Here is a 14321-nt window from a genome sequence, read left to right as displayed (position 1 = left end):
TTAAGTTGTTGTTGCTAATGAGTTCGCAAAAAGTCAAAATATCCACCAGAAAGAGCGGAATTAAAATAATTGTGGGATGTGTTTTAGCCAACCAACCTATGTAAATCTTACTCTCCTATGTCATATTCATTAAGACCTCTACAACCTGCTAAGAAATATATGGCTCTTTTGCTGCTACATAACCCACCCGCTCGTAATATTTTTCTGTTTGGTGTTGTTCAAATAAATAAATGAGCAGAGCTATTTGTCGTAAAATTTAAAAAAATGTGTACTTCTGCTTCAGATAATATTGATTCAAGATACCGTAATAGAATAAAACAAAAAAGCTGCATGCGTTACAACCAAAACATAGGCTAAAAGATGCTAAAATGCTTGGAAAATCTCTGTGATATTTCCTTTCACCCCTTCGACATTATAGATGCTTAGCTGTTCCAATGTTCACGTAAATGTATTGATAAGTGTACCTTTCACAACAGGACATAAAAGTGGGACAAAACATAGGTAGTACACTGTGTAGTTGGCATTAAACAGTTAAGACACACATTGCTTAATTACAAATTAGATGAGACTAAATGGCTGAGGCTGTGCTGAGACTGATGTAGGCTTGTTCGAGGGGCCAAAGGATGATCTACATTCAGTCGAGAAAACACTGTTTTGGTGGGGAGAACAAGAACAAATTCAATGGACACCTTGATTAATTGTTATAAATGCTGGTGCAGGCAGAGACAGTCCAGGTTAGTTAATCTTGAGGGAGAGGGATGGAGGAAGTCAGCAATAAAATTATGCACACTGGTGATCTCAGTCTGGATGCAATGTTTCCTTTACATTTCCATTTTTATTGCTGTCCATTCCAGGTCATTTCATGCGCAAAGCAACATCAAGCCTAAACTAATGTGTTGGCATCTGTTTCACATTCAAAACATTTCCATTAGTAGCCGAACCCATCCACACAATGAAATATTTTTCAAAGAAAAGTCCATTTGGAAAGTGTTTTATTTAATTTCAAAGCCCCAGATTCCAAGTTTTTATCAGCATTACTCAGATATAACCCTCCGTTGTTTACTCTGCATCCAAATATGAAACCAGACTACTTTTTAAAATGTCTAATTTCTTCAAGAATCACTGAAGTGGAAAAAACTAACCGAAGCCTGGGAAGGAAGAACATCTTTTCTGTCCATGGTGATAAAAACACAAGCAACTTGTGGCCCCAGAAGTCAAGACAACAAAACTCATTAATATGCAGCCTGGATGCTTCCCGTTTTACTGGAAAGACGTATCTCTTGCAGAAAGCCACAGACAAACACGTGAATTGATGAATAACCTTTACATATTCAAGTAATGACTCTGCTTCTCTCTCTGAAGGAGTATGGTTAGCACAGTCTGGGTGAGTCACTTCTTTTCAAAGACAGAAAGACAGGTCTTTCTGTTTGAGTTCAAACACTGAGTGTCTGTGTCCTTCCCTCTGGCTGAGGTGAAGAGAGCCAACAGGATCACAAGCAGAGGATTGGATGTAATGGAGGACTCTGTAAGGGTTCCTCCTGTTGTCAGATTGCAGAAGTCAATGTCCAGGACCTACTTCAAGTTTGAGCAGTGTAGCTACTTTGTGCATCCATGTATTGCACTGATGTGTGCTTTGTCGTGGAGCCAAATATATGGAAGTTCAATATTATGAGAAAATGTGGGCGGACAATTGCCTTTGTTTTAGCAAAGTTCAGTTTCATCAGTGCAGCCTCAGTGAAGATGAAAGTCTGAAAAATCATTTAAAATACTGCAACATTAATATTAAGACAATATTACTACATTCTTCTGAACAGCAATATTTGGATGAAGTCATGTCTGAGATTGAACAATGGAAAGGCTCAAAAGGCAATGTACCTAAAGACTTTGACATGCATTCCAGCCAAACCTTCCTTTTCATTCTGATGCCATTATTTACACTCCTCATAGCAACTTGAGAAGTGATCATGGAATTGAGAGACGACGTGAGCAGATTTGAAAAGAGCTGCTCGTCCATGCAGGTATCTTATTCAAGGGATTCATAAACAGTTACATTTTTGTCAGATGCTAGCCCGTGGGTTCTGGGAAATCATTTTGCCTTCTTCATTCAGTTTCTTTGGCAAATTCACACTGACTGTTTTCCTGCATAAAGTAAAAGCCTGCCAAAACTTTTTTTGGGTAAAATCAGAGACTACAAGCAGAAAACAAACAGAAAACAAACAGAAAACAAACAGAAAACAAACAAACAAAAACCAAACAAAAAACAGAACCTCTGACACCAAAAGTAAAAACTGAAATTTCCCCTTGCGGGGATCAATAAAAGTAAATCTTAATCTTAATGTTATTTGTATTTAGACTCTGGATTTGTAGAATCTGAAAGTAGACATTATCTCACTACTAACTAGACAGCTATAGGCTACCATTAATTGTTGACAGCAGGTCTCTTCTTCTTTCCAATGACAAATTTGTCTCATCTTTGGGCACTATTTTTATTTTTATTTTTTATTTTTTTTGGGGGGGGGGGGCAATCATGCTCGGGCATGGTAAGAAACAATCGTGCCTTATGTAAAAACGGCCTAACTCTGCTCTTAAAAGTCAGAGCAAAACAAGCAGTAGACTCAATACAACTCGATTCAATTTAGATTATTATTTGACACAAATCCCTCTGCTACGTTATCTACGTGCCCGCGAGGTTGAGCAAGTTGTCACATGTTTTTTTCTACTTACAGTAAAGGTGTTTTTCTTTTCTGTTCATCTGAACAGAAAAAGCTGCAAACTTTTGTTTCACGTCAAACTAGCTTGAACACACACACTCTTGTTTTTGTTACATGTGGAGTCCATGACTTCTTTTTGTTAGGCTACTTAAAAGGACCATCCTAGAATGGGAACAATGAAACAATATTATCAAGTGACATAAAAAAAACCATAAACATTTGTAATGTACCCCCGCACACACACCTACACACACTCTCTTAATGAATACAAGCTTACACATCTCTTACACACATCCCATCAACTTGAGCTCACATACTGTGCACAAACACAAACACAGAAACACACTTACATACAGTACCTGTGCTGACTGTCAGCTGGTCAGTGGCACATTTTTCACACACACAAAATACTCAAAAAAACATGAGAGAACACCCCTTATCCTGGCCCCTGTCACAAAAGCTTCTTGTTGCCATGCTCAGTGTGACTCCCCTGAGTCGGTTGCCAGGCAACCATGGCTGCATTTACATGCGCTGGAGAGAGGGAGAAGGGGATACCTCTTGGCTGTGGAGTGAAAGCAACCACGGCAGGTTGTGTGTGAGGCGACGGGTACCTTCACAGTTCCCATTTCTCTTTCTCTCACTCTCACTCTCCCTCTCTCTCTCGCTCTCTCTCTCCCTCATGCTCTCTCTCTCTATATATGGCCATAGCGTTTGCAGTCCGCACAGCTAGTTAGAGATACACGCTTAGGCACTGGAGCGCATGTAAAGGTATGTCAGGTTGCAACATCATATAGAGCAAGCAGGGGATTCCACCACTTAAGCAGGGGTGCCTTTTCCCCCCTTATTTATTTCAGTTTTAAATATTTTATAGCCAAAATAGTAAAGAAGTACAAGTTTAATAGAGGAGATAAGCCTTTCACTGAGTTGTTTTTTGTGTCTCCTCAGGAGAGACAAGACTTAAATCTCTATTTTCTTGTTAAGCTTTGTGGAAAAAAAGGACAAAAGGAGGATGGAAATGTACATTTGAAAAGCTTTTCCCACCCCCATCTGCCTATCAACTGACTCCATTCTTCAACTTGACATCATTCTTCCACAGACAAGAAGAAGAAGAAGAAGAAGGAGGAGGAGGAGGAGGAGGAGAAGCAGTGTCGGGGAGGCAAACAAAACAGACAGAGAAAGAGGAGGAAGAGCAAAGAGGAGGTGGGCAGCACAGTTTCAGCACTCACAGGGCTGAGGAGGAGAAAGTGAAAACAAAGAGAAGTTGGCCACTAGTGAGATGAAATTCTGGGAAGAGACGCTGGAGCGCTTCAGGGTACGATATCCACTGAGAGCCCTGAAATTGGACTGCCTGGAAGACAAGCCAGCCCTCTCTGGATCCTGTGCCCCTCCACAGCCAAAGGATGAGAGGGGTTTACTTTCACCTTAGTTGCCAGGGATGTCTGTGCACTACGGAAAGGCATCCCCCTCCAGCATGCCCAATGCTATGTTATTCCTGATGCTTTGCAAGGTAGGTTTTTTAAAGTGCTTTAGTCACGACACATCCAGTTTTTAACATTAATCTCATCATCATTTAAGCAGCAAAAACTTCTTGAATCTTTTACCTATTTTAGATGCAATGACACCTTTGATTTTTTTTATGCATCACAAATCGTTCATGATAAATGTTCGGGTATTTCAGGTTCATCATTGTTTAAGACAGAAAAGGCACCCTGAAAGTTGCCTTACAATTTATCCATGCTCCCCTTTGTCTTCACTTTAAGATTATGATGCTGGCAGGGTTTTTTTTTCCCCCTCGCGCATGTCGTTGCCAAGTTTTAATCATTCTTGGAGTACAGTTTGAATAAACTGAACTTTTTTGTATTTCTTTGTATTTTTTAATTCGGTGCTTTTCCTTTTCCTGAGCCTTAAAAGCTTAAATATCTGTTACAAAAACTGAATCAAGCCTTCTTTTTAAAATACTTATTACATTAATCGATATTTCCACAGGAATTCGTTTCAAGTATACGCAACTTGTCTTTTTGTCCAATTCAAACTCAAAGTCTGACAATAATCGGTAACTTCCTGCATGTTTGAACTTTGCATTCATGTGGCATGTATTTTTTGATCAATAAACCAAAAACTCGACAATTGCAATTTTTTGTTCAAACCAAAACTGATCTGCTTCTTTCCTCTCGCTGACAGAACAATGAGAACAGGTTATGAAAAATAGGTCACACTTTCGATTGGCTCAGCTCCCTAAAAACTGAAACCTAGAAATCACGATCTTAATGCCCTTTTCCCTGTATTCTCTTTTCATCTCTCTACATACCATACTGTGAATGATTCTGTGAATGTGTGTGTGTGTGTCAATGTCAGTGTGTGATGGGTGTCAACATTTACGTGTGATTGCATACAAACACACAGAGCTGTTTGCTTTAATAACATTTAATAACAATGCCAAAAGCGACGGTGCCTGTCAAACTCTGTTAGCATCTGGGTCATCACTTGACATGCTCAGGATTATTCATGTGGCAAGAGGTTCCACTCTCCATCTGATCCGAGGTTGTTAGCTTCTGTTAGGTGTAGAGGAAGAGTCGTGATTTGTTGTCCCAGGTATGGCACAGGGCGATCCCAATTTTCTCTCTCACTCTCTCTCTCTCGCTCACTCTCTTTCTCTCTATCGTTGTCTACTCTTTCATACAAAAAAACACTCCTGGCTGTTGCTGTATAAGTGAAGAGCCAGGTGTGAGCTCGCTTGTAAGAGACGACAAAAACCTTGAGGACAGGTGTTTCATTTTGAATGAAAGGTTGTGGATCTGGCGATGCTACATGTATCATATTAAAATGTTGAGTGGCCCTAACATCTACAGACATGCAGATGATTAATCACTAAGGGGAAATGTAAGGCTCAAACGCGTTGGAATCGTTTGAAAATTAGCTCTTGAGTGACAACAGCAATCAATACAGAGATAAGTTAATCTTCTGTACCTTAGAATAGAACAATCAAACAACTAATCAATAAGAGGTGGAGAAGTGGAGAAGTGGTTACTGAGGACTGCATCTTTACTGGATTTATAATCATTTCACTGTCAGTGATGGTAAATTTAATCGACTTCCCTGTCTAGATTGTCCTGGAATATGACAGCTCTGATCTCTATTAAACACTGCCCACACTGAGTGTTAAACAGACAGAGAGAGTCATTATAGCTGGTAAATAATTATGAAAGATTACATGTTCTGCCACTTGAAACAGAACACTCTCTGTTGAACACGGGAGACATCCGATGAGGATGCTCTGGAAGGCATCCAGGAGGTTTTTTTCTGCGAGCACACAGCTGTACTCAGTGGTTAAGCTGTTTCCTCAGCGCTCTGATTTTGGCAGAACCTCGATGTTCCCACAACAGCACTTTTTTTTTTTTTTTACCAAAATCCCTGCTCAGGGGTGAAAGACGTATCAAAATCCTTTAAATAAGGAAAGTGCAATAATGTACTGTAAATGTATTCCATCTTTAGGAAAGGTCCTGCATTAAAAATACAGTAACAGTATCTGCATAATTATTTGTATAATTTACCTCCTGATTTAAATACCATTCTATGATATTGCTGGCTGAGTTGAACCTTGGCTTAACTTTTTGATACTGTATAAAGTTGGTAGTCCAATAGCTGCCGGACCGACACAGTCGCTATTAAATTTAGGGGATGTGAAGCAATTGATGGAGGTAAAAAGAAGTTCATCACTTCTTAAAACGTTCAGTAAATGATGGCTGTTAGATAGTTACATTTAAAAGGATATAATATATACCTCTGAATTGCATTCAAGTAGAAGTGATTCAAGTTTGTTTTTAAGTACAGTACCTAAGTAAATGCACTCTGCTCCCCCTCCGCCTCCTCCATCCACCTCTACTTCCTCAGGCACTTTTTCCCCCACATTATTTTTTGCTTACTGCTTGCTTGTTTAAATCAGCAGCGAGCAGGCGTCTTCATGCATGAGGGCACATCCAGTGCACCACACAAAAGGTTTTCATTCAGGTAGGGGGAAGCCCTGTGTGTAATTCTCCACAGGAAGGACAATCAGGCCCTTTGTTATGGAGCGGAGGAGGAGGAGGGCGCACTTGAACGCAGAAACAGAGCCTGATGGGGTTTTTATGTACGTCGAGAGAACAATGCATCTCAAAGGACTCCACTATCATTCAGAGTTAGTGTGCGGTTTGTTAGTCTTTTAAAAAGGACAACCACTGTACTTAAGCTCATAAACACACATGAACAATAGGTCTTTGACTTCTTTAGTATGAAGCCTCTCATATTCACTTAAAGTTCACTGAAAAGCACAAAAGCCAGAGATAGACAGTGGTTGCTCTATAATTATGTTGAGACTCTCCCTCGTTTGACTCTCGGTATAACATTTTAATTGTCATAAACTAACTCTATGTATCTCCTCTATTTTCCCTCTCTGTGATTAATTAAAACCTGGATTTTGATGAACTGTAAGCATTTTATTACATGTTAATTTTTTATATCTATATCCTTATCCAAACTGTCCCCAGAAAACTATCTGTGAAAGGGACGAATTTCTGCACAGGTTTTTAAAAATGACCATTTTGGCAGAACTCCTTCAACCCTCCTCCCTCGTCTCCTGTTGTTTTAGTTGTCCCATGCATTGCACCAGAAGCTTTTATGGTGTAAACGACAAGATTATAAATCCAAAATATCAAACATGTTTGATATAAATCGGGACAGCCCTGGTGCACCCTTAGCAAATTTAGGGGATCAACATTGGATCTGTATACCACTCACACTATAAAGTAATCTGGGCAGATTCTGAGCAGCTTCGAGTCGGGAAAACCCTGTAGTCTTTGGGAAGGGGGAACTGGACCTCAAATGAGCCAGATTATTTTGAAGCAAGAGCCAGGCTTAAAGAGCAAATAAATAGTGAAATTATTTTGATTTGTCTTTTTATCAACGGTCCAAGTGAAAGATTGTATCTGTTGTATCAACTCAGCTTCTCTTTCAGAAAGTACATCAGCCTGAAAGGAACTTTTTGTATACATGTTTCACTTCAGGAATCCTCTTTTTGTAAACTTTTGCTGGAAGGCAAAAATGTGCAGTTTATCTTGTATCTAAGCCTTTACGAAGAGGAACAGCTCCCTGTTAGATGGTTTATTTTTAGTCTGTATGAGCTTACACACTTTACTGTTAGCATTTGTTGTACAGAACCCACTGACCCACAACAAAAATAAACTATTTTCTCCTGAGAGGTGTTTGGATGCCAACTTACACGAGCTGCTGTGTCCACAGGCTGAAAACCATAGTTTCTAATACTCCACCCTGGGCTACACAAATCAATACGCACACAAACTTCTGAAAAGTCCCAGAGTTGAAGAAATACCTCAGCTGATAGAGGCTAGTGCAGGATTTTTTTTTTTTTCCACTTATCAGCCTCAGAAGGCTGCCAAGACTGTTCGTCTGATGTCCAGCTTGTCGATCAAGAGCTGAGATATGTTTTTAGAAGTTCACTATTAACACAGCTACACCATTCAGTCATGTTATAACCAGACTTTCACTAGACTGAAAGAAAAGTTTAAATAATAAAATGGTGAGTTAAATTCCACTTTGGAATTAAAAAGATTAATTAAAAATCCAGGTATCCTGCTAACAACATCTATCTATTTATCCATCCATCCATCCACAAGTCTCTAGAATCCAGACTTGTTGTTGTAAAGATAGATCAACCAGTTGAGATTCATGCAAATTGTGAGTTTGGTTTTGACCCACAGTACATCACTGTCCTTAGTGCACTTCAATAAAAACTGGATGGTTAATACAGTATTCTTGGTCCTTCATTTAAAGAGGACATATTATACCCCTTTTCCACCTTTTCAAACAGTCCTCTGTGGTCTAAATGAAACATCTGTGCTGTGCTTTGGTCAAAATATAACATGAAACAAGAACCAGAGGAGGTTTGTGACCCTGTATAAACCAGCTCGCTCAGAGCACTCCGTTTTGGTGCGTGTGTCTCTTTAAATGCAATGAGCCCCTCCTGAGTTTTCCCGGTAGACATCACTCCTTCGCTAGCGAGAATAAAAGTTACGGACCTGCGCATATGTTTTGCTCTAGGCTGGGGGTGGAGTCCACGGGTGGAGCTATCAGGGGAGGGGAGAGTATTTTTTTGACCAGAATCCAGCTTGTGACATCACAAGTTGAGCAAATTTGAAACAGAGCACTTTTCACGGTGTTGTAAGACTTATGCAGATCACAAACAAAGGACTGGATGGATTTATTTCACATTTTGTGGGTCGGAAGACACTCAGGTTAGCCAAATATATGTTCAAAAACACTGTAAAAGTGGATTTTTCATAATAGCTGCAAATCCATTTCAAACCAATGATGTCTACTGTGTTGCTTTCTATATAACCCAGTGGATGCAAATTGATTTAAATATTTAGTGTTTTATTCCTTAAGGTATATTAATTGCAACATTTAAGCTGTTCGACACCAGAAACTAAATCTTGTGTGTTCACTAACTTCTGTTTTTTTTTTTACATTTAAGCTCAGAAGGGATTCATTGAAGGGGACGGAATGAAGTCATTTGCTTTTAGATGGAAAATCTTTCCCATATCCTTGAATTAAAAATACTGTAGCTTAACAGAGGCTTATAGGTGAAACATGTAGACAGGAGTAGTACATCAGAGTACCCACACATTTACACTCTGAGATCTCCTAATGTTTGCATACATCTAAAGCCCTTACAGTACATAGCCAGTTTACAGCAGGATCTGTACTCCCCTTTGACGCCTCTTCTGCAGCGTGTAACACATGGAGGCGGAATTATTGGGTTGTTCCACAGGTACTAACAGAGACGAAGCAGGTGAGACGGTGGCAATGTGTAACATTGAAGCCAGCAGGGCAGAACAACTGTGCAACTGTGTGTATGTGTGTGTATGTGTGTGTGATTGTATGCCCGGGTCTGTGTGGCTCTTAAGTCATTCTGTTAAATTATTGCATAATGACAATCTGTAAAGGACTTATGTGTGTGTTGTTTGGCACGTTGTTTGTGACGGCCTGCTAAACAAACCCCTCTACCCAATCCTCTGTCCAAACAACGTCTATCATGCTATTGTTTGTTTGTTTGTTGTTTATCAAGAAAACATTTCAGATTGATATTTACTGTCAATATGCTACACAAAGGAGAAATGCACTTATACATAAAGATATCAAACACAATTGTAAAAATGGGAAAATTGCAGACATTGTATTAAAACTCTGTAATTTACTTTTAAGTGTATATTTGTGTCTTTTAAAAAAGAGTTTTAAAGATTACTCTTACTCTTGTTTTTCCTTCTTAAGCACTGTTGTCAGGACCAGAAGAGATTGTAAATAATTTCGAAGAAATTGATGCATTTTGTGACTTAACACACTGTAACTGAAGGCAGCTTTCCATTCGTTTCATTAAATCAACTTATATTTAAAGGTTAAAATGGGCAAAAATATCACCATTATTGCCAAAAACAATATAATCCCTTCAATAATTGCTTTTCATCAACACATAACTTTTTATTTTTCTTTCATTTCCATTATTACAGTCGACCTTTTTTAAAAAGACAAATCTAACCAGTTGCAGTTACTAACACATGGTTTGTGTTTTTCTTTTCTTGTATTGTCTTATCTGCTCGCTCCAGACTGGTCAGAGACGGAAACTGCAGACTTTTCCTGGGAAAATGGTAAACAATCTACACAGTGATGAGGAAAAGGGAATCCAAGACAAGGAAAGTAAGGAGGAGAGCATCTTGGCCATGTTGGGCATCATTGGGACTGTCCTCAACTTGGTAGTCATTATCTTTGTCTACATTTACACCACCCTGTAGATTTTACAGTACTTTAAACACAGCAGATTAGAGCTGTCCGCGCCACTGCTGCATAGCTATATTGACTGATCTAGTTATGAGGTTGACAGGAGGTGCGATAAAAACGCCTACCTTCCCTGGAGGTGAACTGGATCTAAGACTATGTGATCGCCAAATGGCATCAATCCTGCATCTCTTCAAACAGCCAAGACTATGGGAAATCAGCTTGTACCTCTTCGATTTACAGCTAGAAATATCCAGAATACCTTTTGTACACTTGTACATTAACGCATGAAGATGGCAAGAGACGCTTAAAGGATGCAGCTTTTTACCAACAGAGGGACTTCAAAGGCTGCAAAGAAAGCATGGATACTTTTGGAAACTGTTTTTTTCCTCAAATGATTAACTGAAAAATGGAAATATTACTGATTTGCTGACATGGGTTAAGGAGAAGATGTACAGCGAAGGTACACACAGGTATCTGCTTTGGTGTTTGTCGGTTTTTCTTAATGAATATCTCAGTGAAACACAATGTCAATCTGTTTGTACAAGATCAAAACTGACTTCATGTTTTTATACTGTATTTATATTTTTTCTGTAATAATTGACTTTGGAGAGTAGATTATTGAAGAGGTGACTAATCAACTGAAAATGGGTTACATTCAAATGGTTTTAAGTAGTTTAACCTGCACATACTGTAGTGATACATAATATGGTGTTTTGAACAGGCATTCAGTCTGTTTTAAAGTGCTATCCATGAACATGTGCACTTGAAAATGTGGTTCAAATGGAAGATCAGAAAGAGTGGTTTTAATTAAGTTGCTATGTCATGCCACAGTTTAATGTTTCACTTCACTTTTTATTACTTCAGCGTCATTCATTGGTGAGAAACTTATCTTAACATTTGGTAAAGTCTCAGCTCGGAAGGCGGAGGACTGACTAGGTTCACTTTGAGTTCAGATCATGGGTAACACTTTCATCTGTTCACCTGAAGGTCTATATAGAATTTACACAACACGACAGCAAAGGATAGTCTCCATTTGTATCTATTATTATCAGTTTACAATATTCAAAATGTTGACTTGTGTACAATGAATATACTGTATGCCTTAAAATGTAAGGGAATAACTATTTCCATGATGTGTTATCAGGTAATTGCTACTTCGTGAAAGGAAACACTTGCTGTATGTATGTGTTCTTTGATGCCTATGACATGTTTTTAATTCTGAAAGTATGTTTTAATTTATTGGGTAATTCTTAAATGATACTTCTTTGCCTAAAAACAACTTGCAAACCCTTTGATTTCTTAAATCATGACCATATGAAATTTCCAGAACTAGGTCAACTTCTTTCATTCATTTTGACTATTTCTGGGCAATACTGTGAATGTTGTTAAATTGATGTAATCACAGAAGAATTATGAGTGACTTTTGGTCTCAAGTCAAAAAATCTGTCCATCTGAAAGGCTCTGAGGTTCCATTTTTAATTAGATACGGTAGTAGTTCAACAGTTTGGGAAATGCACTATGAGTCTCTGCTGGTTGAATTCTGTGAACTTTTCATGAATTTACAACCATTGTACATTAAATAGTATGTTTTTAAGGCACTGATAGGCGTATGTTTCACCTTTGGACAGACCTATGCTAGGTATTTCTACCATTTACATTCTTTTCGCTAAGCTGATCGTCTTTGGCAGCCCACTTGCAGCAAATGATGTAAAAGTAATGGGACTTCGTACCTGCATGCATTGCAAACACTAAAGTCCAATATTAGATTGTGATAACTCATCCGTTTTGACCTTATGAAGGATAATCATTATTCACAAGAATGCGTGTAGTTGACCTAATTGATGGGCAGGCAAGTTGTAGCTGTTTGTCAGGAGGCTTATGATCCTCCTCACCTTCTGCTCTTGGACTGTAGTTAGAGTGAGACAGCATTTCCAGAATGCTGATTGTCATCAACGGGCTTCCGAAGCCCCCTGCAGTTCACAGTTGAGTGACGTCTATTCACATCAACTACATGCTGCTTACTGTTACCATGACGGTGGTCAAATCACTATTGTTACGATGGTGGACCATTTGGAAAGATAATCCAAAAAAACCTGTCCTTCATGTTGCTTCATCCTACCAAACTTAATTAAAAAAACATCTCAATTAAGTCTTTTAATAGAGTTTTCATTGTGCAACTTCAACTTGGACATGCCTCCTGTCCACAGTTTTTACAGTACAGTCAATCTCTCTTTACAGCTTCTTCAAGAAAATGCAGATTTGTAGGCATAGGAATAGATTTTTGTATCAGAGTGATCTGGTTTATGTTTGTAGTCTGAGAAGTATCGTCCACTGGTGTTTTAGTGGACATTGGTTATTTGCAGGAAAACGGGCATATGGAGAGCAAATTGGGCGCAAAGCAATCACCCGGAATTAAATCATTGAACCACAATTAGCCTTTAGAAAAGGTCTTACTGCTTATAATACCCCTGACTATCACTAACCGCTAGCTACACCAGTCGCCCCAAAAAGTCAACAGAAGCAGATATCATCATCGTCAGAAAATAGTCAATGGTTTCAATGGAACTTCTGTGTATCTTAGTGACTCACAATTTTCCAGTGTAACAATGTATTATTTGTGTTAGGATTCATATGAACAACTGGCTTTGGCTTCAAACTTATAATCTGACTCAGTATGAATGCAATAAGCATACTTTCTAAAATGTCAAACAATCGGAAGTCTTTAATTATTAATGTGCCATATTTACAGCTTGTAGGGCTACATGACAACAGGCTATTCACAATAATATTTGTTTTTATCGGTCAACAACCTCATTGTTTCAGAAAGTGCCTAAGATCAAAGCGTCTCAACCTCAGCTGTCTCAAGGTGAAGGAAAAACTAACCAGTGAGAGGAAGACTTAAGCAGAAAAACCTGCCCCCTGATCCACTTGCCATTCATTCATTCATTCATTCATAAAAGGACTTGATTTCTACTTCACAATCAAGTTAATCAATTATTGCTTTTTTTTTTTGTCTTGGTGAGGGGCTTTTTCAACAGTATCAGGAAAACGAAGGCCTAGAAAGCACATGGACAAGTCTTACGAATGTATTCATATTCAATGTAAAAATGGATTATACTTATGGTTTATTTATGTTCTCTTAATATGTAATATATATTTATTATCATGTTTTATTTATTTATGTGTATGCTATTTCAAATAAACTAATTTAATATTCTCTTGCTGGTGACACAAATGGAAGGGTTTCATTTTTTTCCAGCCCACAGTTTGATTAAATGACATTCAAGAAAGAATTCTTGAAACAGATTTCTTTGCCATGTGTGAGCTTGTATTAAGGAGACGAGTTGAGATTGATGGTTTGGCTGTTTTTTCTTTCGCAAAACAACTCTGACAACTAGACGTAAGCTTCAGTTTTTAAACACAAAACATCAATTATATGTTCAGCAAAGGTAGAAACCGTTCCCTCTGTGGAGTGGAAATCTTTAAAAAATTGTGTATTCTCCTGCAGCCTACAGCTGCGTCAGATAACAAAAAAAAAAGAGCTCCAAGTAGGAATGGAAGAACCAACCCTTAAATGGTCTACAGCGTCAAATTCTGCAGGACTGATCTGTCTCAGTGGCTTCAAATCAATCTGAAAGATGGCAAAAAAAACGGACAAAGCCACAGCAACCAAATCACCCTGAAAATTATTTATTTCGCCGACATCTTCTGTGGGTGTGTGTCTTTTTGGTCATACATGTGTCAGAATAATTTCCCACTCCATTAATAGTGCTCTATGACTGG

At 38.5% G+C, this 14321-nt stretch overlaps 1 protein-coding gene across 1 annotated transcript; it reads left to right on the top strand.

Annotated features, from left to right (window-relative positions):
• Window positions 1–3436: 3436 nt before the first annotated feature.
• Window positions 3437–13755, top strand: LOC132993436 (protein TUNAR-like). Its single transcript, XM_061063283.1, has 2 exons — window positions 3437–4218; window positions 10367–13755. Exons 1-2 carry the CDS (start codon window positions 4147–4149, stop codon window positions 10550–10552), a joined length of 258 nt encoding a protein of 85 aa, XP_060919266.1. The 5' UTR covers window positions 3437–4146; the 3' UTR covers window positions 10553–13755.
• The last annotated feature ends 566 nt before the right edge of the window (window positions 13756–14321 follow it).

This window comes from Labrus mixtus, chromosome 18 (assembly GCF_963584025.1).
Source record: "Labrus mixtus chromosome 18, fLabMix1.1, whole genome shotgun sequence".
NCBI lineage: Eukaryota > Metazoa > Chordata > Actinopteri > Labriformes > Labridae > Labrus > Labrus mixtus.
Note: the sequence above shows the minus strand (reverse complement) of the source record. Positions and strands in the feature narration are given on the sequence as shown.

Coding starts and splice junctions, on each gene's coding strand:
- LOC132993436 (XM_061063283.1), top strand. CDS start 4,147: ATGTCTGTGCACTACGGAAAGGCATCCCCCTCCAGCATGCCCAATGCT. Junction 4,219..10,366: donor TATTCCTGATGCTTTGCAAG/GTAGGTTTTTTA, acceptor TGCTCGCTCCAG/ACTGGTCAGAGACGGAAACT.